The sequence below is a fragment of the Alosa alosa genome, chromosome 6, assembly GCF_017589495.1.
Source record: "Alosa alosa isolate M-15738 ecotype Scorff River chromosome 6, AALO_Geno_1.1, whole genome shotgun sequence".
Lineage (NCBI taxonomy): Eukaryota > Metazoa > Chordata > Actinopteri > Clupeiformes > Clupeidae > Alosa > Alosa alosa.
The window spans coordinates 27,695,627-27,718,679 of NC_063194.1; the positions used below are offsets into that span (position 1 = coordinate 27,695,627).

The 23,053-nt window shown below is 42.2% G+C and overlaps 1 protein-coding gene across 3 annotated transcripts in view; it reads left to right on the plus strand.

Moving 5' to 3' along the window:
* Window positions 1–22,434, plus strand: part of LOC125296457 (integrin alpha-3-like) — a 40,226-nt gene extending 17,792 nt beyond the window's left edge. The window contains exons 2-28 of one of the 3 annotated variants that reach the window (XR_007193758.1): window positions 200–324; window positions 442–527; window positions 993–1,236; window positions 1,485–1,577; window positions 2,264–2,344; window positions 3,608–3,761; window positions 4,130–4,323; window positions 5,637–5,725; window positions 6,013–6,149; window positions 6,405–6,482; window positions 6,652–6,716; window positions 7,051–7,187; window positions 8,020–8,166; window positions 8,786–8,886; window positions 9,184–9,352; window positions 9,556–9,630; window positions 9,997–10,076; window positions 10,280–10,357; window positions 10,828–10,930; window positions 11,516–11,692; window positions 15,782–15,913; window positions 17,195–17,305; window positions 17,793–17,891; window positions 18,461–18,586; window positions 19,252–19,406; window positions 20,199–20,242; window positions 20,505–22,434. Coding sequence is in view for 2 of the 3 variants with exons in the window: in XM_048246374.1 (XP_048102331.1) it covers window positions 200–324; window positions 442–527; window positions 993–1,236; window positions 1,485–1,577; window positions 2,264–2,344; window positions 3,608–3,761; window positions 4,130–4,323; window positions 5,637–5,725; window positions 6,013–6,149; window positions 6,405–6,482; window positions 6,652–6,716; window positions 7,051–7,187; window positions 8,020–8,166; window positions 8,786–8,886; window positions 9,184–9,352; window positions 9,556–9,630; window positions 9,997–10,076; window positions 10,280–10,357; window positions 10,828–10,930; window positions 11,516–11,692; window positions 15,782–15,913; window positions 17,195–17,305; window positions 17,793–17,891; window positions 18,461–18,586; window positions 19,252–19,362 (2,992 nt within the window). In the remaining variant the exon portion in view is untranslated. The remainder of the gene's footprint in view (window positions 1–199; window positions 325–441; window positions 528–992; window positions 1,237–1,484; window positions 1,578–2,263; window positions 2,345–3,607; window positions 3,762–4,129; window positions 4,324–5,636; window positions 5,726–6,012; window positions 6,150–6,404; window positions 6,483–6,651; window positions 6,717–7,050; window positions 7,188–8,019; window positions 8,167–8,785; window positions 8,887–9,183; window positions 9,353–9,555; window positions 9,631–9,996; window positions 10,077–10,279; window positions 10,358–10,827; window positions 10,931–11,515; window positions 11,693–15,781; window positions 15,914–17,194; window positions 17,306–17,792; window positions 17,892–18,460; window positions 18,587–19,251; window positions 19,407–20,198; window positions 20,243–20,504) is intronic. The other 2 variants (XM_048246374.1, XM_048246375.1) reach the window with 2 other exon arrangements.
* The last annotated feature ends 619 nt before the right edge of the window (window positions 22,435–23,053 follow it).

Consider the following 23,053-nt stretch of genomic DNA (forward strand, 5'->3'; position numbering starts at 1 on the left):
TGGGGTACGTTAAAATGTAGTTTCATATTTCATTCCATGAAAACTTGACATCCTGTAAAACAAGCAAAGAGCTCATATACAGATTCTGAGTTTAGAATCTGGACTGGGAATGATTAGAATCAGTGAAAAAGCGCAGACAGGACACGGCCATCTTATCGTGTCAACAACCAGTATGAACATGTGTGTGTTTCCACCTCAGGGTTTTGGTTGGAGCACCGAAGGAGACAACAAAGAGTTTCAATAAGACAGGAGATGCATTCTACTGTCCAATCAGCACAGACACCAAGGACTGTGGCCAGATGAACCTAATCACCTCGGGAAATGGTATTTCTGTCAATCACCAAATCCATCGATTAGTCAGTCAATCAGTGAGTGAATCAGTCAAGTGATAAAAGACAGGAACGGTTTTCGATGGAGGTGATGTGTTTGTGTCCCGTTCAGATCGACCTGACGATACGGAGATCGTGGACGGGATGTGGCTGGGAGTGGCGGTGGCGAGTCAGAATATTACTAAAGGCCGAGTTTTGGTGAGCTCATGTCAATGCCTCTTTTCAGTTGTTATTTCCGTTTGAGGAGGTTGTTTCTCTCTTGATACATTTTGAAATTCCATTTTTCATTCATGGCCGTCTTTGTCATCGATTGTGGCAGTTTTAGCCCATAAGTAAAACAACAACAACATGAAATATCTCTCTCTCTCTCTCTCTCTCTTTCTCTCTCTCTCTCTCTCTCTCTCTCTCTCTCTCTCTCTCTCTCTCCTCTCTCTCTCTCTCTCTCTCTCTCTCTCCTTTCTCTCTCTCTCTCTCTCTCTCTCTCTCTCTCTCTCTCTCTCTTTCTCTCTCTCTCTCTCTCTCTCTCTCTCTCTCTCTCCTCTCTGCCTCCTCTCTGCCTCTCTCTCCCTCTCTCTCTCTCTCTCTCTCTCTCTCTCTCCTCTCTCTCTCTCTCTCTCTCTCTCTCTCTCTCTCTCTCTCTCTCTTTCTCCCCTCCTCCTCTAGGTCTGTGGTCACCGTTATGTGAAGAAGATAAACGAGGGCCTTACGTGGGGAATGATTGGCCGCTGCTACATCCGCAGTAACAACATGGAGTATGACCCTAATGACTACCACTGGCAGGACTACTATGAGGTTTGCTCTCCGCAAGATGGCCAGAACATGGAAGGCATGTGCAACATGGGCATCTCTGCTGCCATTACCGCTGACGAGGTCGTAGTCGGTTCACCAGGCAGTTTTGATTGGCAAGGTGTGTAAGATGAATTAGTTCACATTAAACACTTTTCACCACAGGCACTTTGTCTGAAGTACAGTTGAAGTTCATTAATTACCTGAAGTAAATAATTAATTAATTAAGTATACTATCCAGTAAACATTTTAGAAGAACTATCACTGTTTATGGTTTCTGTCTGGACTTTCATTTTAGTTTATTCCCTCTGTATTTTGTTTCCTGATGATCAATTTACTTGACATGTTTTTGTTGTTGCTGTTTAACAGGAAATGCGGATATCATTTGGAGAAGCCCACATAATTCCTACTCAATATCCAAGACAAATTTCCCAGAAATTGATAGACGAAATATCTACATAGGTAAGGCTATACTGTGCTTCTTGTTCTCCATACTGACATACAATCTGTATTTTTCTGTTGAATCCCACCATTAGTTGAATATCACCATCACAAACACAAGGTCAATGCATTACATAATTCGACTAATGTAAAAGAAAGCCAACACTCATTTTTCATGATCATTTAAGGGTGTCTATAGTAGTTAGAAGTGATTCCAGTGAAAAAACTGTAGCGTACTGTAAATGTTGCTTTTGAAAACCACCAAGCATTTAATAAATCACAAATTACTTGTTATTACAGCCATGCTGTTGCTAGCTTAGACAGAAATAGCAGACTTAGAAGGATGGCAGCAGAGTTAGAGAGTAAAGAAAAGCGGGGAGGGCAGTCTGATGCTGAGTCTAATATACTTGTATAAAAAGAGGTGGCCACCGCACACTGTTATATTTTTTTTTCAGGCTCCTGATGAAGCAACTGGCGGAACGCGTTGCTCAATAAAAATCACTAAAAAATATAACAGTGTGCGGTGGCCACCTCTTTTTATATATGAACTTTAAAACCTGCAATCCACCAGCACCTTGTTCAAGTTGGCTGTGCAAAGGGATTTCTTCTATTTTTCTAATATACTTGTCTTTCCCTCCACTCCACAGCAGGGGGGGGGGCAGTCTGATGCTGAGTCTAATATACTTGTCTTTCCCTCCACTCCACAGGTTACTCGGTGGCCAAGGACAAAGGTCTACTGAGTTTGACCAACGACACCCTGGTGGCAGGAGCTCCTAGGGATGGACCTGGTAAGTTTGTGGAAAAACAAAATGCTCAGTGTATTTATAGATAATGATGATTTATCATATCTTAATGACTGTTCATCATCTATCTATAAATGACAGGAACGTCTGTCTGTCTGTCTGTCTGTGTGTTTGTGTGTTATTCCCATATCTGTCAAACCGTTAGTCCGACTGATGTCAAACTTGCCAGGTGTCCTTGCGGGCACAATTAAGTGCAGTCCCAAGTTTGACGTTGTTTGGATAAGAAATGCAAAAGATATTGTTAAAATATATCAGTAAAAGAAGCACACATTGGGTTTCACCGCTCTACTGTAGCCACTCCCCCTCTCACACAGCACTGTAGGCTACCTGAGAGAATAAACGCGGGGCTGTGGCAGAACTGAATCAGTGTAGGCTACACAGGTGGGAAAAAAAGCGAGTGGCGAGATGCGTGGATGATTATCATGTCACAATAAAAAAATCCTGTTTGCAGTTTGCTTGCATAGTATGATTCTGCAAATTTTGCAACAACCCTAACAAAAATTAAATGTTTGCGGCAGATTTGCAGCAAACCTTTGGGTGTGGGAAACAAATGAGTTCACTAGAAAATATTGCCAGAAGTTTGTTTGCCGCTAGAGGCAAACTTCCAGCAAAGTTCTGGCAACAATGAGAAGTTTGCCACTAGTGGCAAATGTGTTCACCAGTGACTTGCCACCACACTTCCAATGAACATCTGGTGACAAACCTAATTTAAATAATGACATTTCTGCAAATTTGCTGCAACATTACCAAAAGTTAACTGTTAGCCAGAAACCTGAAATTTCTGTAAGGGTAGGCCTACACGCCAATATACACAGGTATGAAGTAGAAAAATGATGTGCAATAAACTGATACTTTGAATAGCCCAGGAACTTTGGACTGTTGCCGACTACAATCTTGAATCTCCTTGAGGATCAATAAAGTATCTATCTATCTATCTATCTATCTATCTACAAGGTCCCAAATTGAAACGAGCAATAATGGTCCCAAATTTAAGGACGTTTCAGAATGCCACACATGCAAAGCATAACCAGCTACAGACAATGAATGGCAGACAGAGTGTGATGTCACTTATAGGCTACCAGAAACCTCCACTGGTGTGACGGTACCAACTTAAGGCTTAATTCACCTTTGCACCCAGCGCAGTGACTCCCAGTAATATAATCCAGCACAAATGTTTGCATTTCTCCCTGCTCATATGCAGGCAGGGGTTGATCTTAAACTTTTTTCACTCTGGTCATTATTACTCAGATAACCTAGCCAGAGGGGCGGTGAGAGTGAATCTAGTCAGCAATGTGGACGATGGTGACCAAACGCTGGGTAAATCCGCCTACATTCTGTACGGGGAGCAGGTGGGGTCATACTTTGGTGGCAGCATTGCCATTGCTGACCTCAACAACGACAGGTAAGCTACAGACATGTCATTGGCCTTTGTTGCTTGAGTGTGTGTGTGGTTTTAAAGGCACTGACATATTACACAGTAATCTGTGTGATGCTTTCAGTGCACAGCTGTATAAATCTCAGAGAGCAAAGTACATTTCCCCATTCATGCTGAATATTTCATGTTGAGCATTTTAGTGCATTTCTGCCCCTTATATTTTGTATGGACCAATAGGTTGATTTCTTTCTCAGCTTCACTGTCAAGTACGTCTCTGAATGTCAGTCATGGAAGTAATCTGAAGTCATTGCTCTGTCAGCAGTTGTTTGAAATGCAATAAAAGCCTTGATTAAACTCATTCTCTTTAATATGGCACACCCATTGTTTTGATGCAGTTGGAAAGATTTAATTGTGGGAGCTCCCTTCTACTTTGACCGGACCAAAGAGGAAGGAGGGGCCGTCTACATCTACATGAATGAAAATGGCTCCTTCAAAGACAAGTACGACATCGCTCTCAAAGGACCTGAGAAATCTGCGTTCGGAATGTCAGTGTCCGCCATTGGCGACATCAACCAAGATGGTTTCCAAGGTAAAACGGATGCCCCAGGTTTAATACAACCTACCCAGTTTAACACATCATATTTAGCCACTTTAAATGTGATGCACTTAGGTTGTTCATTATTTAAGGGCTTTAAAGCAGTATTCCGCTTGCGTAGACTAATCACGTAAGTGTGTATGATTTGTGGCGGTATGCACACCGCACCAAAGGGAGAGATTCCTTTTGTAAGTCTCATTAAGTGAGTGAAACTCCTATACACAGCTTGTGTATATGCCTATAGGCCTGGGTCCCCTACCCAGCGACTTTACAGTGAATACAGTAGCAGGTCTTAAGCAAGGCTCATTTGAACTGCTGCATGAAATCATAAAATTGGCCCTGTTTGTGTCTTTGCTAAGTGACTGTTTGTATTGTATTGGGGCTTTTAGTTCAGTCTGATGTTGCTGATTGTATTCCTTTGATCTGACGTGAGCAGGATGTTTTAGGAGTCATTGTTCCTCTGGCATTTCACAGAGTAATCAGCCTGGTTTGGGTGACGTCCAGATTCAATTGAAAACGTATTGTATGCAGAGTGCAATACCGCTGATGCATTAAATTCAGTTGAACTTCTCATAATATTAATTCACTTTGAGCTGGGCAATCATGTTTTAAATAGATTAAATTTGTCTTAATAACTGGAGTTTACTCTGGCTATTCAATCACAACCTAATTGTCTTTTATAATAGTGTCTAGCATTTGGTTTGTGACTTGGCTGAAACATAGTTATGAATGATGTTGGCATTTGTTCCATTAAGATAGTAAACTGATATTGTGGATGTCAGATAATTTGTACTCTGTCAGATCTTAACTGAAGGACAGATATAGATAATATATACTATACATATATTATATATATATATATATATATATATATATATATATATATATATATATATATATATATATATATATATATATATATATACTATATATACTACGATATACTATATATACTACTACTACTATATATACTAAACTATTTAATTCATGCATGGCATCAAAATAGATGTAATGGACTTCCTGTGTGATTTTATGTGTCATGCATTATGCATTGTGATTATATGAGGGCCCTCTACACTACAGCTGCCATATGGCGTTAGTACTCTTATACTGCAGTGTAACCACCAGTGCCACCTAGTGGTTCACTTATCCCATTGAATATCTGAGCACTGAACAGTAAATCCAGTAAGATGAACTGTATAATGTATGGATATATCTAATATATTTTCTGTATGGTAAGTCTAAAGAACTGGTAGCTGCTTCAGATGAAAGCCCTCAGAACTTTGTCCTCTCTTCCCCTGTCTTAGACTTTGCAGTCGGTGCCCCCTACCATGGAACTGGCGCTGTTTTCATCTGGATGGGCAGTGAGAAGGGCATCTCCCCTACGCCCAGCCAGGTCTGTGAGTCCAACAGGACACAGCTACATAAAACAGCTGCATGCCGGGCAGCCGTAAAGCTCTCCCCCACCACAGCAGTCTGCTTTTTTAATGTTGCACCTGAGAAATAATTTATTACAGTAAAGCCTCGCGACTGAGTCGGTATGTGTCCTGAAATTAAATGAGGGTTACTCTCTAGAAGTAATAGGATTTGGATATATTTATCAGATATGAAACAAGACGTGTGAATATAGGAGTGGGATGCCAGTGCCATGTTACAACATCTGAGCGCACCTCATGCTTGCAGGTGATCAAAGGCCAGGACATCAAACACAGTGGCTTCCAGACCTTTGGTTACTCTGTTTCTGGAGGCATGGACATCGATGACAACAAATATCCAGACATAGTGGTGGGCTCGCTGGATGAGCGTATTGCTGTGTTAAGGTAGAGGCAGCTGTTGAAGTTGCAGCTTAGCAGAGTAGACATGTTTCCATGTCTCATTTGTTTATTATGTTTTCATGTTATTTTTTCATTGTGTTTGTTTTCATTTTTGCTTTTTGTTACATTTATTTGCAATATATGTATTTTGTTACATTCATTTCTAATCACCAATCGAAATTCAGCATATTTACTCAAATAAATGTGTGTGTGTGTGTGTGTGTGTGTGTGTGTGTGTGTGTGCATGTGTGCGTCTGCTAGGGCTCGTCCAGTCATCCATCTTCAGAGTGATTTAAGTGTGACCCCAAACATTGTGGATCCAGACACTTGCAATGACTGGTGAGCATATGACACATTAAACTATGTATATGAATATTAACACTGTGTTCTTGTTAAGAGACATGCAGCACAGTATTTGAATCTCAACAGCGTGGTTTTGTTAACCGTTGGTGTTTTGCTCTTGTGGGTGTCCTCTTTTGAGTCTTTGAGCCTTGTTTTTGTCCTCCAGTGTAGAGGCGAAGATGTGCATCTCCTACCTCCTCAGTACGGGGGAGAGCAGCAAGAGAAACATCAGTAAGCACCACCTCGTTCTCTACCTCAGCGTCCACCCTTGCAAACTGCAGACAGCTTTGAAGTTGAACACAACCAGTCTAGGAGAGCAATCCTTTGACTGTTTGTGAACATTTGCATGTTCAACAAATGCAGATATTTGTGTTTAAACAATAACTACAAGCTGACCCACCAATGATAGATTTTGCCCATTTATTACATTTAGCTTATTAGCTTATTTTGCCCATTTATGAAATTAGCTTTAGACTTTGCACTAAGCCCACCATTTAATATAAACCTTGGAGTTGTGTTACAGGGAATCACTGATACAGATACGCATGTCTCTTGTCCTTTTCAGCTGTGGAGTTCACACTGATAGCTGACCGGACCAGCCGCAGCCCTCGTCTAGTTTTTTTGGACAATATAGCGAATATTTATACTGGGCACTTCTACATGCCGTCAGAAAACTGCAGGACCTTCAAGCTCCAACTTAAGGCAAGATTTCAGTGCTTGGGGCAGGTTGGGGGTATTTAGTCTACATTTAATTCATTTTTACAATGCATATGTTTATCGTATAGATTATCCTAATTTAATTGATGGCCAAAGGATTCAGGTTCATTTCAGGCTCAGGTTACAATATTTGCAACCACAACCATAGGTACATTTGGATTGCAGTGGGGTCCTCACCCATAGACACACATGTAGAAACAGTGTTATCTGGTGCTGCATAACTTTTGCTGAGAGGAATACCTTATGCACATCCCTTTGGTTCCTCTTAAAGTGCTGAGGATCTACAAGCTTGTTACACAGTTCTTGGATTTAATTACTAAAATCAAAAGTATGTAAGTGATTATAAATATGATTGACTCCATTCACCAGCTCAGGAAGCCATCCAAGGTGAGCAGACTGCTCTCTTTATTAGATTCTAGTGGCCTCTTTGCTTTTTTATGTAAAGTGCATTGAATTTGAAATTCTCTACAGTATGTAAATAAATGTGCTGTGCCTTGCCTTGCCTTAGGATCTTGGTAGGATCGTGGTAGTACATTAGCAAATAGATTTTGCCTCGTTATTGAATTATGTTTAGTTAGACTTAAGGCTTTGAGCTTTGACCTTCATTTAAATTAGGGCCCAGAGAAATATATGAAATAGGCATGGCTGGTGCTTTTCAGTGATCGTTGCAAATGGTATGAATCTGATTCAAGTTGAAATGTGCGAAGCCGGGCAGGAGCTCTTTCCCCCCGTAGCAGTGATTGCACTTACCTCCAGAACGGCTGGCTGTGTGTTACATCAGTCTCCCTGACAGTAGCCGTCTGTCTGGCTCACACAGAAGCCCGTCCGAGACAAGGTGGAGCCTGTCAGCTTCTCCCTCAACATGTCCCTGTACGAGCCTCAGGCGCGGAGCCGCGGAACACTCCAGAATCTGGACGCATACCCCGTGCTGAGCGAGGGGAAGACCGTGGTCAGAAAACATGAGGTAAGGGCACACACAACCAGCAGACAGGACCAGGAGGCCCTTCAGGGTGACTTTGTTTTGACCAACGCTTGAGTGCATTTTGAATAACTCTTCTGGTTTTATTTGTTTGCCTGTGCTTCAGTGTAGATTTTCCCAGATCTGAAATTACTTCAGGGACACTTTTATTTACTGAGGCTGAAACATATTGAAGTCCCCCAGTTGGATGACCATTTAAAATAATTCTGATTCTATTCAGTGTAAGGGTCAGCATTAAAGCTGCAAGATTTTTTTGATCATATTCACTGAAACCGACACTATGCTCCGACAGAACAACATAAATCGAAAAAAAACCCGCACTTCTACCTCCACCTAGAGCCTGTTATTTGTTTTGCAAAAATCCACAGCTCCCGTTTCTTCTGGTCCAATAAGAGCAGGGCTGTGTGAGATCTGACTGTCAATCACAGTCTGGTGCAGTCTATTGCTAACTGACGAGCACAAATTTGATGAGAGGGTGCTCAGTGGTATTGGGGGAGGGGCATGAGAGTTGTAAACATTCAAGTTTCCTCAATCTTTTAGACTTGCTAACTGCAGCTTTAATTTGAAACATGGAGAGTTGCATGAGCTCTTCCCCCTTCCACAGATTCACTTCCAGAAGGCATGCGGCACGGACAACAAGTGCAACAGCAACCTGAAAATGACTGCCGAGTTTGCCAACTTTGACGATGACCAGCCTTTCCAAGTGTGAGTGCATGACACAAAACATGCTCAACTTTATTTGAAATGACCAGTCAAAGGAACAGTTGGAGAAGAAACTGTGCAAGGAATTTTACAATGTTCACAATGTTTCACAACATTCAAGGCACAGTCACAATACATTGATTCAGATGCTATAGAAGGGGAACATAGGTTGTAGTGGGTTCAAATGAAACAAATTCTATGAGTATGAGTAGGTAGGCCTGTAAAGTAGCTCATTTAGAAGCTGATTTGGAAAACAGTTGCAGTCTGAGGTGTCTGAATAAACTGTCTGTGGTCTTACAGTGAAGACGGACACCAGATCTTCAAATATAATGCTGACGTGAAAAAGCTCAAGATGCTTATCAATGTCACCAACATCCCATCAGACGGACGGCTGGCAGAAGACGCCCACAACACCGTGCTGAACATCACCACCCCCACCTCTCTGCAGTTTTCTGCCGTAAACCCCAAGGTGAGGAAGCCTGACATTACAAGCAGTCCATAGGGCTCCAGAATACTGTTCCTGATGTAAATGATGTCAATTCGACTGATTAACTCACTAGTCCGAGTAAATTTAAATGACATAATTGTGTGCATTGAAATGCTTGTCTGTCTATACAGATGTACATGTAATTGAGTAGCCTGGGGTCTAACTGATTGTTACTCTTTTGACAGAATCTCATTGAGTGCGATCTCACATCATCAGGTCTCCTCTGTGAGTTTGTGAACCCAGTGCGTACCAAACAAGAGGTAAGAGTTCACTGTGTGCTGTTGTTGTATCCGAGACGGCTAGACTATTGAAGCCCCTCTGTTCTGTTCCAGAGCTAATGAATTACCTAACACAGTCAGACAGGTGCACTGGGGTCTTCAGGACATGAGTTGAGCAAGGGCTTTATTGAATCTGACTCTATCCCATTGCTGTACAATATGCCAATACATCAGTCTCCCTGATTTGACCATTTGGAGCATCTGTCGTATTGGTTAATTTCAGTGTGTTGACTTTATTTAGTGAACGTTTAAACTTGAATAATGCCCTCTCTGGTTCTTTGGCAGTAAATGCTATACAGAAAATAACTCTTTTCTTGCGTTAATCACCCTTTTTTGTCTCATAAACAGAGTCAAGTTACGATCATCTTTGAGACGTTAGGCATCACTCTGGACACACGAGAGATCACCACAGAGATACAGCTTTCTACGTGAGTGTTGACCTTTTTAATGGTACAGTATCATAGGCTTTCTTTCAGCATTTCCTGACAAAGCCATCTGTTACTCTGTTTACCACTGTTCACCTGACCACTGTTACTCAGTTCACAACTATTATTCTGTTCACCACTGTTACTCTGTTCACCACTGCTCATCTCACCACTGCTCATCTCACCACTGTTTCTCTGTCCTGTAGATTGAGTGAACAAAGCGCCATTTCACCAATAGCATTGACCCTGATGGTGGAATATTCACTTCAGCCAACATTCATCATGTAAGTTTTGAGAAATTGTGTTGTGTTGTGTTACTTCAAAGTGTTATGGCTCATTACTAACCATGAACTAAGTTGCTTTTCTTTGTAAGCCTGTATATTAAATACTAATTATATCTAATAGATACAGTTAATGAAGACGTAACAGCACACAGTGTTTGTTAATGCTGTAATTAAAGGATGATTTTTTTATGACTTTTTCATGATTAAGATAATTCCTCATTGTTAAATTATAAATAACAGTGCTTAATACTAGGCCTATGTATGATTTAGTAACACAGTTTATATTTTTAAGCTATTTTGGACTTTAATATCCAGAAATTGAGCCGTGTGATCCTCCAGGTATCATTAGTGTCAAGCATAGTGGTCTTGAAAATACTTTTAATTCATATCTGTGTTTTTGTCAACTTCCACAACATGCCAATCAAGTTTGGTTCCCTCACTGCTGTTCCATTTAATTGTCCTCTTCTCAGAAATCCCCAGAATGCCCTGACATACTTCAGTGGGGAGGTCAAGGGAGAGTCGTTCATGAAAACACCCAGTGATGTAGGAAGCCCAGTGACTTTTACCTTTCATGTGAGTGTGGATGGGTTCGTTTGCCACATTTGCTGCGGGCTTCACCTGTGCTTCAGGTAGTGTGGGAAGTTGTCCAAAGCCCCACAAAATCTCTCCGACAGCTGTAGCCTGAGGCTGGCTGTAATTTCCCCTTAACTAGGGAGGGGTGATAGACACACACCTTCTTTCCTCAGTGCAGTCAAGAGGGAGAGAAACATAGATGTGAAAACCAGTGTTTTCCACAGAATTTAATTCTATTTGTGGTGGTAGGTTTGCAGAATTAACTTGCAAAATGCAACAGTTTTTAACAAATTAGCGCAGCATGGTTATGATGCTAACCAGCTTTAAGCACAATTTAATACAACCTGGAAAATCATTGTGTGGTGGTCAATGTTGATATTGTGGTGGGCAGCCACAAATAAGTCAAAGTATGGGAAACACTGTCAAAACTGTCTTCATCATAAAACATTTTGGTGTACAGACAAAAAATCACATCCTTGACAAACACACGCATGCATTGTATTGCAGTCCCGTCCTTCCTAGAGGATGTTATGCTGCCTCTCTAAAGCTTGCTAACGTTATCTCAATGCCTCTGTGTGTGCTCAGGTGGAGTTGAAAGGGAGGCCACTAGGCAGTCTGGGGACTCTCCAGATCTCCTTTGCTTGGCCGTTGGAGGTGGATAATGGGAAGTGGCTCCTGTATCTGACAAACATTACCACAGAGGGCACATCCAACCAGCTGTGTGTCCCCCCAGGCAATATAGTTAATCCTCTCAAGCTCACGGTGAGTAGTGGTGACTACTATGTGTATGTCCTCATTAAAAAGCTCTGGCAGAGTGATTGTTTATTAATGGCAAGCTAAAAACAATGAGGAAAGGCCATAACCAGAACAAAGGAGGACAAGGGTCAACTTTTAGTTAATTTATTTTTACAAAACTTAATCAAAAACGAACGAAGATGTCCGTGTCAGTATATATGAAGAAGTCAGTGTGTGGGCGAAGTGCATGAGTGTGATATGGACTGAGAAGTGAAATGCGTGGATGCAAAAACAAACAAAGGAAAAACTAGGCCGTCAAACAAAGCCCACGAAGGCCCAAAAAACAGCAGCCCCCGCAGCTCCTTGGGGAACACCCGTGCCCTTTATGCACAAGCCAGTTAGGTTACGACAGGTGCACTGGCCACGCCCACGCCGCCAATACTTGTAATGACAGACAACCAGCAGCAAGCAGACGGACAAAGCAGGGACGTCACACCCCCCCTCTTCAAGAATTTGGCCCACAATTAACGAAAATAAACTAGAAACAAATCAATAATGATACATGTCAAAGATAGGCTAAATATCAAAACTACTGAATGTACTCCCAAAAATCCCAATTCCAAAACTACTTTTTATCTCCTTTTTTTTACCTGAACCCTCATCCCACCTCGACAGCTCTATCCAGCTCCAGCAATCGGGATCTTACGAGAGCAGTTTAAGAAGGTGGAAAAGCAGTAACAGGAGAATAGAACAAGCATTATAGGAAACAAAGTGAGCAAAGGAACAGTATATTAATCTTATATTGGAGCTCATGACAATGCATCTGCCAATACATTGTCAGTTCCCCGTATGTGTCTTACGTGTAAATTGTATGTTTGTAAAAACAGAATCCACCTCATCAAACGCTGACTCGGACTGTGTAACGAATGCAAAAAAGTCAGTGGATTGTGGTCTGTGTAGACAACAACTGGAGCTCCACTGCCGACGTAAACGTTGAAGTGTTGCAAAGACCGAATCAAAGCAAGCGTTTCCTTCTCAATCACCGAATAGTTAATTTGATGGCAATTAAATTTTCGGGAGAAGAAACAAATTGGATGCATTACGCCATCGGTATCTGTCTGTAAAAGCACGGCTCCTGCTCCGACATGACTCGCATCAACTTGTATTTCGAACGGCTGATCAAATTGAGGCGCAGCCAGAACGGGCGCAGTTGTTAAAAGCATTTTTACATTTTGGAAGGCTTGTTCACAATGACCAGCTAAATTTTACTGAAGCCTTCAGCAGATCAGTCAGCGGAGCTACGACTGTAGAAAAGTTAGGGCAAAAACCTCTATAATAGCCCACCATTCCAAGAAACCGCATGAGTTCTTTTTTGGTTGTTGGAGGTGGGAAACTCTCAGTAGCCAACACCTTGGCACGAAGAACACCAACCTTCCCTTGACCAACCTCTTTTCCTAAGTAAGTCACTGTAGCCCTGGCAAACTCACACTTTGCCAGGTTTACAGTGAGCCGTGCGTCTGCCAAACGCTGGAACAATGCACGCACTCTCACTACATGTTGCTCCCATGTGTCACTATATGAAATGACGTCGTCAAGGTACACAGCGCACCCTTCAAGTCCAAATACCACCCTGTTCATTAAACGCTGAAATGTGGCTGGAGCGTCACGAAGTCCAAAACTCATAACCGAATATGAATATAGCCCTGTTGGTGTAATGAATGAAGTTACCTCCTTTGCTCGAGAAGACAGAGGCACTTGCCAATAACCACGAAGGAGGTCAAACTTGCTAACATATCTAGCTGCACCTACTTGGTCAATGGTCAATCCTCCATTCGAGGAAGTGGGAAAGCATCGGGCTTTGTGATCTTATTCAGCCTACGATAGTCTGTGCAGAATCGATATGTACCATCCGGCTTGCCCACCAGGATGCATGGGGAGGCCCAACCTGAAAAGGATGGTCTAGCCAAATCATTTTTTAGGAGGTATTGTACCTCATCTTCCAGCTTCTTTCTCTTATCTAATGATACGCGATAGAAACGCTGACGGATGGGCAGCGCACCACCTACATCCACATCATGCTCAATCAAATGTGTGCGAGAGGGTGTGTCTCCAAACAATACAGGAAAATCAGCAATTACTTTAGACAATTCTTTTCTCTCTGAAACAGCTAAATGTCCCAACAACAAATCCAAATTACGGAGTGACTCAGAATTTTTCAAGCGCGGTTGCATACCAGTTATATCAGGGCTTTCCTCAATCTCCGCTGCCACTGAAGAAGAAGACCCCACAGACATGGCCGTAGCAACACCACCCACCAACTCAGATGGACTTTCAGTGTTTCTTAAAAAGTAGGGTTTTAACAAATTTGTGTGGCAAACCTGTGTGGACTTCCTGCGATCAGGAGTGGAGATCACATAATAATGTCATACATTTTCCGTGTGATCGTATAAGGCCCTGCAAACTTAGCACCGAACGGAGAGCCGGGCAAGGGCAACGAGGCCAAAACCTGATCCCCTTGTGTAAACTCGCGAACCTCAGAACTACGGTCAAATAAGCGCTTCATTTTTACCTGTGCCACTTCTAGGCTTTTCTGAGCACTCTCTCCGGCAAATACAAACGTCTCCGAAAGCCATTGACATATTCGGTGAGACTCTTAGGTGGCACATCTGCCTGAGACCATCTTTGAGCACTGCAAGTGTACCACGCACATTAAAGAGGGTAAAGAGGGACGGATGCCAACAATCACCTCTCCACTCACCAAATCTGACTGAAGAAACATTTTGTGTAACGGGACAGACAATGTTTGTAAACCAATCCCTCGAATCAACACATTTCTCCCTGCACTTGTTTCGTCAGAATATGGCAAAACACCTTCGAGAACGAACGATTCAGAAGCTCCAGTATCTCGCAAAATTTTTATAGGCGTTTTCACCTCACTCCCGACAAAGAAACAAATCCCTCTGTCACAAATGGAGCAAAATCTTGTTTCACCCCCACGTCGGGATTTTTCGCCATCAGTGTTACGTCTTGAGTAGGCCTACTTTGAGAAACCCCATCACATACTGTATTAACCAACAAAGCCGATGCTGGAGAATTCTCCGACCCATGTCTACGAGACTTCTGCTTGAGAACAGGACACTCCCCTTTCCAGTGACCCTCTTCAAAGCAATAGTGACAGGCAGAATTTTTATCTGGAATTCCTCTAGTACGGGCGCTATTAGTCCCCTTCGAATGAGACGGCACATCAAATCTTCTCGGACGTTGCGCACCAAAATTCTCTCTACGACCAACTTCTGTACGCAACCGATAATCACCGTGATGGCTCTTATGAGTCAAGCTAAACTCATCTGCCCACACTGCAGCCTCAGACATAGTCTTGGCCTTATTCTCATTTAGGTAGGTGGCAATACGGTCAGGCACGACATTTTTAAATTGTTCCAGAACAATTACCTCCCTCAATTCATTAAACGTCTTAACATTTAACGACGCACACCAACGATCAAAATGGGAGGAGAGTTCCCTAGGCAACTCCACATAACATTGTTTATCTCGCTTACACCAAGTTCCCGCTTTTCCCCGGACGAGCCCCCATGTTACGGCCTGGCTCAAAGGCCATAACCAGAACAAAGGAGGACAAGGGTCAACTTTAAGTTCATTTATTTTTACAAAACTTAATCAAAAACAAACGAAGATGTCCGTGTCAGTATATATGAAGAAGTCAGTGTGTGGGCGAAGTGCATGAGTGTGATATGGACTGAGAAGTGAAATGCGTGGATGCAAAAACAAACAGGAAAAACTAGGCCGTCAAACAAAGCCCACGAAGGCCCAAAAAACAGCAGCCCTCGCAGCTCCTTGGGGAACACCCGTGCCCTTTATGCACAAGCCAGTTAGGTTACGACAGGTGCACTGGCCATGCCCACGCCGCCAATACTTGTAATGACAGACAACCAGCAGCAAGCAGACGGACAGAGCAGGGACGTCAATGCCAGGAAATACATGCATGAAAGAAGTGCAAATGTTGAAGAGATATACAGGTAACAACACCATGAAGAGGGACACGTGAAATCATGTATTTTTGTCTTTCTGTTCTTGTTTTGCTTCTGTCTGTCTTGTCAGCCGGCAGCTGTCGGGGGCCGTAGGAAGCGAGAGCTGGACTCCCCTGAGGTCAGGGAGGGGATCCAGGCAGAGCAAGCGTTGGCTCAGGCCCCTTTCAAAGCCAGAGGGACTCGCAAGAAGCTCATCCTGCTGGTAAAGAAAAGCCCCTCTCTCTGCAATTCAGCCGCAGTTCAGCCCAGTTTATTCAACCTCTCTCCACTCCACATCGCGATCCACCCCATTGAGTTCCCCATATCAAGTTTACAAGTGGACGCTTATTTGACGGCCGCAGAGATGTTACACATACAATATTTGTATGACTAGGCTGCAGGCTCTGCGTGCTCTGATTGTGTGCTTCTACAACCCTGGCATGTCTCCAGGACAGGAGTGAGAGAAGGGGGGTAAGAGAGAAGAAAGAGAGTGCTAGAAAGAGAGAAGAGCAGAGAAGGGGGTGGAGGAGAGTGGGCAGTGACAAGACATAGAGGCCTCATTACTGTAGACTGGAGAGCTGGAAGTGTATCACACAGAAAAACCCTTAGGTTGTGGTGCTACAAGCCAAGGAAAAAATGGACTCGACATCACATCACGGTGATGAGTGTGGATCATCCTGACCTTAAAATGTAACTGCCACGAGAGACAACCAGCAAGGCTAAGCAGTTTTTATGTAATTGGGTGTCTGATTGATATTGTGTTGCAAAGGTCAATCCAGCCTGGCTGTATCTGTCATGGTCATGTTTTGGTGATGTGTCATCATGTTTTGGTGATGGTTTTTGTTTTCTATTTGCTTTACACTAAACATGTACAGTAAGTACATGCGCATGAATGCATTTTCCATAGATTTGTTTATAGTGCGGAAAGCTATATGCCTACTTGTTACAAAAGCACAGACAAAAAGCTGTATGTACTGTATGAGCCAGTAGACATAGCTGTAGAAAGTGAAAAAAAAAAAAAAAATTGTAGGTTGGAGAGAAAATGAATCCAGATTCAGGTCAGTGTACATGATGTATGATGGGGTGTTAGGAGCTAACAGCTGGAGGATAGCTACCAAGCTACACTGGGGGTTGATTTTTCCCTCCACTTATAGGAACTGCACACACATACTGTACTCGTGTGACTATGCATCAGTGAGAAATCCTCTACACAGCTCTGTGGGAACCAGGGGAAATATGACTCTTCATAACCTAACCTTAACCTGAACCATCTGAGTGTCAACAGACTGATTGTTGATAATCTGAGTTTCTGTAAATAGTCTGTGGGTGGACCATCCAAGTTAAGTGTGACCAACCTTTTGCCAGGAAGCCTATATTTTTATATATATAATGATTTATTTTCAAATGTTAAGCAGACCTGCCCTCCAGCAAAGGGCCTGAGAACTTTAAGTCCCTTTATCGTCCTGCACTCATCAACTCATGATTATTAATGATGCGTTTTCAGACTTGTGACGAAGGCGCTAAGTGCCGCACCTTCACCTGCCCCTTAAAGGGGATGAAAACTCGTGCAGCGGTAACCGTCTACGCCCGGCTATGGAACAGCACCATGCTGGAGGTAAGAGGACTCCATCACCTTGGACAAAGTCTACCCTGACAGGAAGTGTTTTGTTTCTCATGGACTCTTTTTTTTTTTGCACGATTTAGAGTGGATGAAGCTTACATCTGACACATACTGTAACAATCTGATAGTTATGGGCCTGATCTGTTTCTGTTATATGCCCAATGCTGGAGTTTCATCATGAGTTTGAATATATTCTGTCCTTTTACACATGGTTTAATGACTTTCTATTGGAGATTCTGACAGGCTAGTGCAAACAGTATTTTGTGCAGAGAATATCAAAAGCAGAGTGCTCTTCCTAAGCAGATTTTTCATTTCACTGTTTGAGTCCGTGCTATGATAAGTGTTTCTGTCGTGATGAATTACACCGGTGGTCGTCGGAATCACTTTGCCGACAGGAGTGTAAAATAAAAATAACATCTCTTCAGGGATTTCACAGAGACTGCTCAATAAAAATTGTGCTTTACAACCTGCTTGCTTCTAGGATTACAGTGATGCTTATCGAGTGACAGTGCAAGGCCAAGCTACGCTCAACTTACAGACAAGTAAAGCTGTTGTCATCATGAAGCCGCAGACACAAACGGTAATTGCTCACAACACTCTCCTTCCAGACACGTGTTTGTTTTGGGCTGTAATTGGGCCTCTCGGGGGGAATTGATTTGTGCACAAGTACAAGTGGGAAGAAAGAAGCAGCGAAAGCAGCCCTTTTGAATTCAGAAGCACACCACTTCAACATTCAGCGTAGCACAGTATCTCAACATTTCTAACCATCCAGGGTTGCCAACTCTCACACATTTTAATGTTCTGCTTCATGGTCACGTGAAAACAAATTCAATTGACTTCACGCCAAAGAATACTCCTGTTTTGGTCAATCTTTGTCAATCTCATGTCAAGTCAGCAATGGAAGTTGGCAACTCAACTTGGTCATCTAGTTTACATCTACTTGCTGTCACTTTTGCTGAAGTAAAAATGGAAATTTCTCCATTGTCAGACTATTAATCGATTATCTTATGTATTTATTATCTCATACCAAAACATGTGGCCTACATAGCACTGTGCTTCATACTATGCACACAGTCAGTGCAGGGGTTATCAGCTGCCATGACCTATTTGACCTCTGACCTTTATTTACCCTGTGACCTCTCTGTTCAGTTCACCCTGAACATCGACCCCGAGCTGGAGGAGGAGGCTCCACAGGAGGCTCCCATCTGGATCATTGTGGTGTCGGTCCTCGCCGGAGTCCTCCTGCTCACGCTCATCAGCCTGCTGCTGTGGAAGGTGGGTGAGGGTGGCTTCATGCCCCATCACAATAATAACAACAACAACAATTAACACACACACACGCACGCACGCACACACGCACACACACACACACACATGTGTGTATATATATATATATATATATGTACATATACACTTCAGTCATAACATATGGCATGATTATTGTTGGATATAATTGGCTTTGCAGGTGTTGTTGTTGGACTATTTATTACTTTTTTGAAGAACCATTACCATACCAGTTACAATAACACTAAATCATGGATATTGTTGTCTAATGTTCTTTCTTTATACAGTAAACTGATTTAAATGTACTGAAATGGATTTATTCTTTCAGGTTAAGGTGAAATGAATGGCCCTGCTCAATTGTACATGTTTTACATTTTACTGTACATGCCTTGCCTTTTTATTCATATCATTGTGTAATGAGATGGTAACAGGATCATTAGGTAGACATGTAAACCATGAAGTGTGTTCAAATTTGCAAACGTGGACAAACATCGGTGTTAGCCTCTGTTCACAGAATTTGAATGCACCTTATGTAGTCTGTGTGTGTGTGTGTGTGTGTGTGTGTGTGCGCGCGCGTGTGTGTTTGTATGTGTGTATATGGTATGATGATTTCACTTATATTTCAATGGTGATGCCTCCCCATCATCCCCCTGTAGTGTGGCTTCTTCCGAAGGGCCAATACCAGAGAGCTGTATGAAGCCAAAGCCCAGACGGCGGAGATGAGGTCTCAGCCCTCTGAGAAGGACCGCCTCACCGAGGACATCTAACGCCACGCCATGCCTCACGCTGGTCCTTACACTGTAGTCCTTGGGTAAACAACACCGTTGCCCCAGACGACCGTCTGTCTGTCTGACCCCCCAGCATCTCCTGCACTCCTGCCTGTCCTAAGACTTGACCTCCTGACCTCTTAACTCTTCGCTTTGATGTGCTGTGCTTTGCTTGTTTTTCCTCTGAAGCTCTCCTCCCAGATTTGCAGTTGCTTTGAATGATGGGCAATGAGATTTTGTGACATTTCATATCTCACGAATCAAGAGAATTAGAAGACAAAGGAGTGTATTGCTGCGCACTGCTCCTAACACCAAATCTCACAAAACGTCCATCTCAGCATGAGTCAACCTGCTGCCATTACTGCCTGTGCTGAGGTGTTGAAATTGTCCATCAGCCTCCCCATTTAAAGCTACTGACCTTTGCTTTCTTTTCCTAGAAATGATCCAGAAATAATGAGCTCTTCTCCCTATTGTCCACTTTTCTTCCTCACCCTTCAACCTTCCTCCTCCTCCTCTCTTTTGCTTGAGATCAGTACTTGAAGTGTCTTGATAATCAGAAACAAATTCACTCTAAAACGAACCAAAAAAAAAATCAGCCATAGTTTTGTTTTATTAATTGTAAAAATGGTGATTTCTGTGAACTGCCATTTGTATAACTGTAGATAGCGGACTAAAATAATAATATGAAGACACTCTACAAGACACTCTACAATTTTAATAGCAGTTTCAAAAGTTTTTGTTTACCCTCTGGACTTTAGAATTTAGTTTTGCACACTTTGCCTTGTCATAACCACAGGTCTTTTCTCCCTCCCTCTGTTTGCGTCTCATGATTGTAGCTTCCCTTGCTCTCCTCACTGACCCCATGCAGTGCCCTGTGCCTGTGAGTGTGAGCGTCAAAGACAGAACTATATCCATGAAAAAAATATGAATTTGAATGTGCTTTTCCAGCCTTTATTCTTTATTTTGAGTAATAGAAGTTATGACATTTAAGGGGTAGAAGTTGTGTGTCTATGATGCTATAACTGACTTATCTACAACTACCTGTGACTGTTGCAGCCACAGGAACATTTTCTCTCTTTTTCTTTTCTATATATAAAGTGAGCAACTGTATGTACTAAGTGTTGCCTCTGGCCCCTTCACAGTGTGGCTTCTTCAAGCGAAGCGCCCACTTCAGAGAGATGCCCACGCACCACGGAGTCCAGATCCGCAAGGAGCAGCGCTACCGCCTCAGCGAGGGCTTCCTCGTCGAGGAGGACACCGCCAAGAAGCACTGGATCACCAACTGGTCAGAGAAAACCCGCCGCTGCTTCTAGTGGCTGCGTCCAAAAACACACACCGCCACACATTCAGCCCTCACACAGGGGGGGAGTCTGGGGTCCAGCCTCACCCGTCTTCACCTTCACGAGGACTCTCGGGCGCATTACTTGTGTCCATACACATGTCAATCATGGACTGTCTGTCGTTAACATGGTGCAGTAATGGTGTTTAATGATATGGGGTTTTGCAATGTTAGGGTAAAAGCTACATGTATTGTGTGCTACTGCAATGTTAGGGTAAAAACTGTATGTGACATACCAAATGAATACATTTTTTTTAAATCCCTGGTTATTTTTTTTTTGTCACTGCTATGATATGCGTGTTTTAGGTGCCTCTATTATTCCTATGTTTGGTTTTGTTTTCTCTTTGACATACAGTGCCTCTGCGTGTTATGGTGTGTGCTGAAGCACTCATCGTCTGTGATACGCTTTTCACAGTGCAATAAGGCATGGTGTGTCCATCGTGTTTCCCACTGAATCTTGCTAACTGGATTTGAATATCGCTCAACCAATGCTGTTCTCATTGTCATACTCTTGTGTGTTGATATCCAGGACCAAAGCATTTTTACTGATTGTGGTCAAGAACATTATAAAACCTAATGATCTGATCTTTGCATCTTTTTGTCTCGTGAATGATCAGGAGTCTAATGGGTATGTATAATTTAAAACATTTAAAAAAGTAAAGGTATTGTATGATTGCTAAGATTAAAATAGGCAATAGAGCCAGAAAACTTCCTTCAAAACATATTTGAAAGATCAGAACATTTACTTGATATTGCTGATGAATCTATACAGTAATTCAGAGTCCATTTGGTATTACTTCATCTTTCTATTAGTCTATTCAATGTATTGTATGATTGTAGACAATTGAAATGTCTAACATTTGCACACACTCTCCTCTGCTGTTCCGTTCTGTGGTGTAGATTGATTAATGTTTTTTAATGAATCTGTTTATTTGAAGTCTGTAAATCATGCTGTGATTTGCCTCATGATTGATGAAATGTTTGTGTCTGTGCCAAATAAGAGCTCTATCAGCAGTTTTATAGAATCACTGAATTATGCCTGCCACTGCCAGTGTTGGAGGGTGAAGTTTCAGCTTTTCCTTAATTAATCTGCAGAAAGAAGGTCTCTTCAGCCTACTAACTTGTGCGTTATTGATGAGGGGGAAAAAATCCTGTACCCTAGGTAATCACGTTTATAGTCAATCCTGTTTAATTTTTCCGAGGTGCTGAAGACTTGTGAATTGATTCTGCTCAGAAAAAAACAACATATACCAGAGATGCATCCGTACATTACACAGGATTTGCATTGCTAATTCTCTTTTCTAATGAAAATACTGTAGTTTCCAATTCCGATGCCAGATGTAAAAAGCCTATATTATAAGTCCTCCATATCAAAGCCAAATTACCATGACATAAATATTTATAGGAGGTTTGTTGAGAGATTATCATTGTTAGATAGGTGGTTAGTTTCATACTCAGAAGCTTCCTTGTGTCATTATTATAAATTGTGGAAGCAAAGCCAGCCACATATTTGCACAGCCAGAATGAACATTCCTTGTTAGCATACAGTTATTGTTTGTGTATCAGACATATATTTTTTATGTATGTGCATTTAGTTGGTGTATGTGAGCATGTAAATAATGGTCTGCCTTGTGAATATTTAAAAATTGATCATTTGTTGTAAAAAAATTAAACAAAAGCTAGTGCATTTCTTTGATACTGTGCTTTTTAAATTAAAGCTTTTTTATATATGATGTCTGCCTATCTAATCTCTTGGCAAGATGTTTGGGTTACACTTTACTTGAAGGTATCTACCGGTACATAAGAATGGCATGACACTGTCATGAATGTGTCATTAAGATTATAAACAAGTCATAAACGTTTATGACATAACGCTTTTGTCATTAAGTGTCATTCAGTTTTTGTCATGACAAGTTAGGGTTAGGGTTCATGTGTCATGACAGTGTCATGTCACTCTTATGTAGATACCTTCAAGTAAAGAGTTACCTATGTTTGTAAGTGAAATCAGTGTCATGTACAAAAATATCTGAAAATGAAAGTGAGTCTCTATTTTGGATGGGATATAACAAACAATACAGAGGTCATAAAATGTTGAGGGCAAAAATGTATGTCTGTCACACAAGGAAACCAGGAACACAAAGATGAAGATGTAGTAGCTCAAGGCTTCATCTTTAGGGGCAGCCGTGGCCTACTGGTTAGCGCTTCGGACTTGTAACCGGAGGGTTGCCGGTTCGAACCCCGACTGGTAGGCCACGGCTGAAGTGCCCTTGAGCAAGGCACCTAACCCCTCACTGCTCCCCAAGCGCCGCTGTTGTTGCAGGTAGCTTACTGCGCCGGGACAGAGACTTTCTA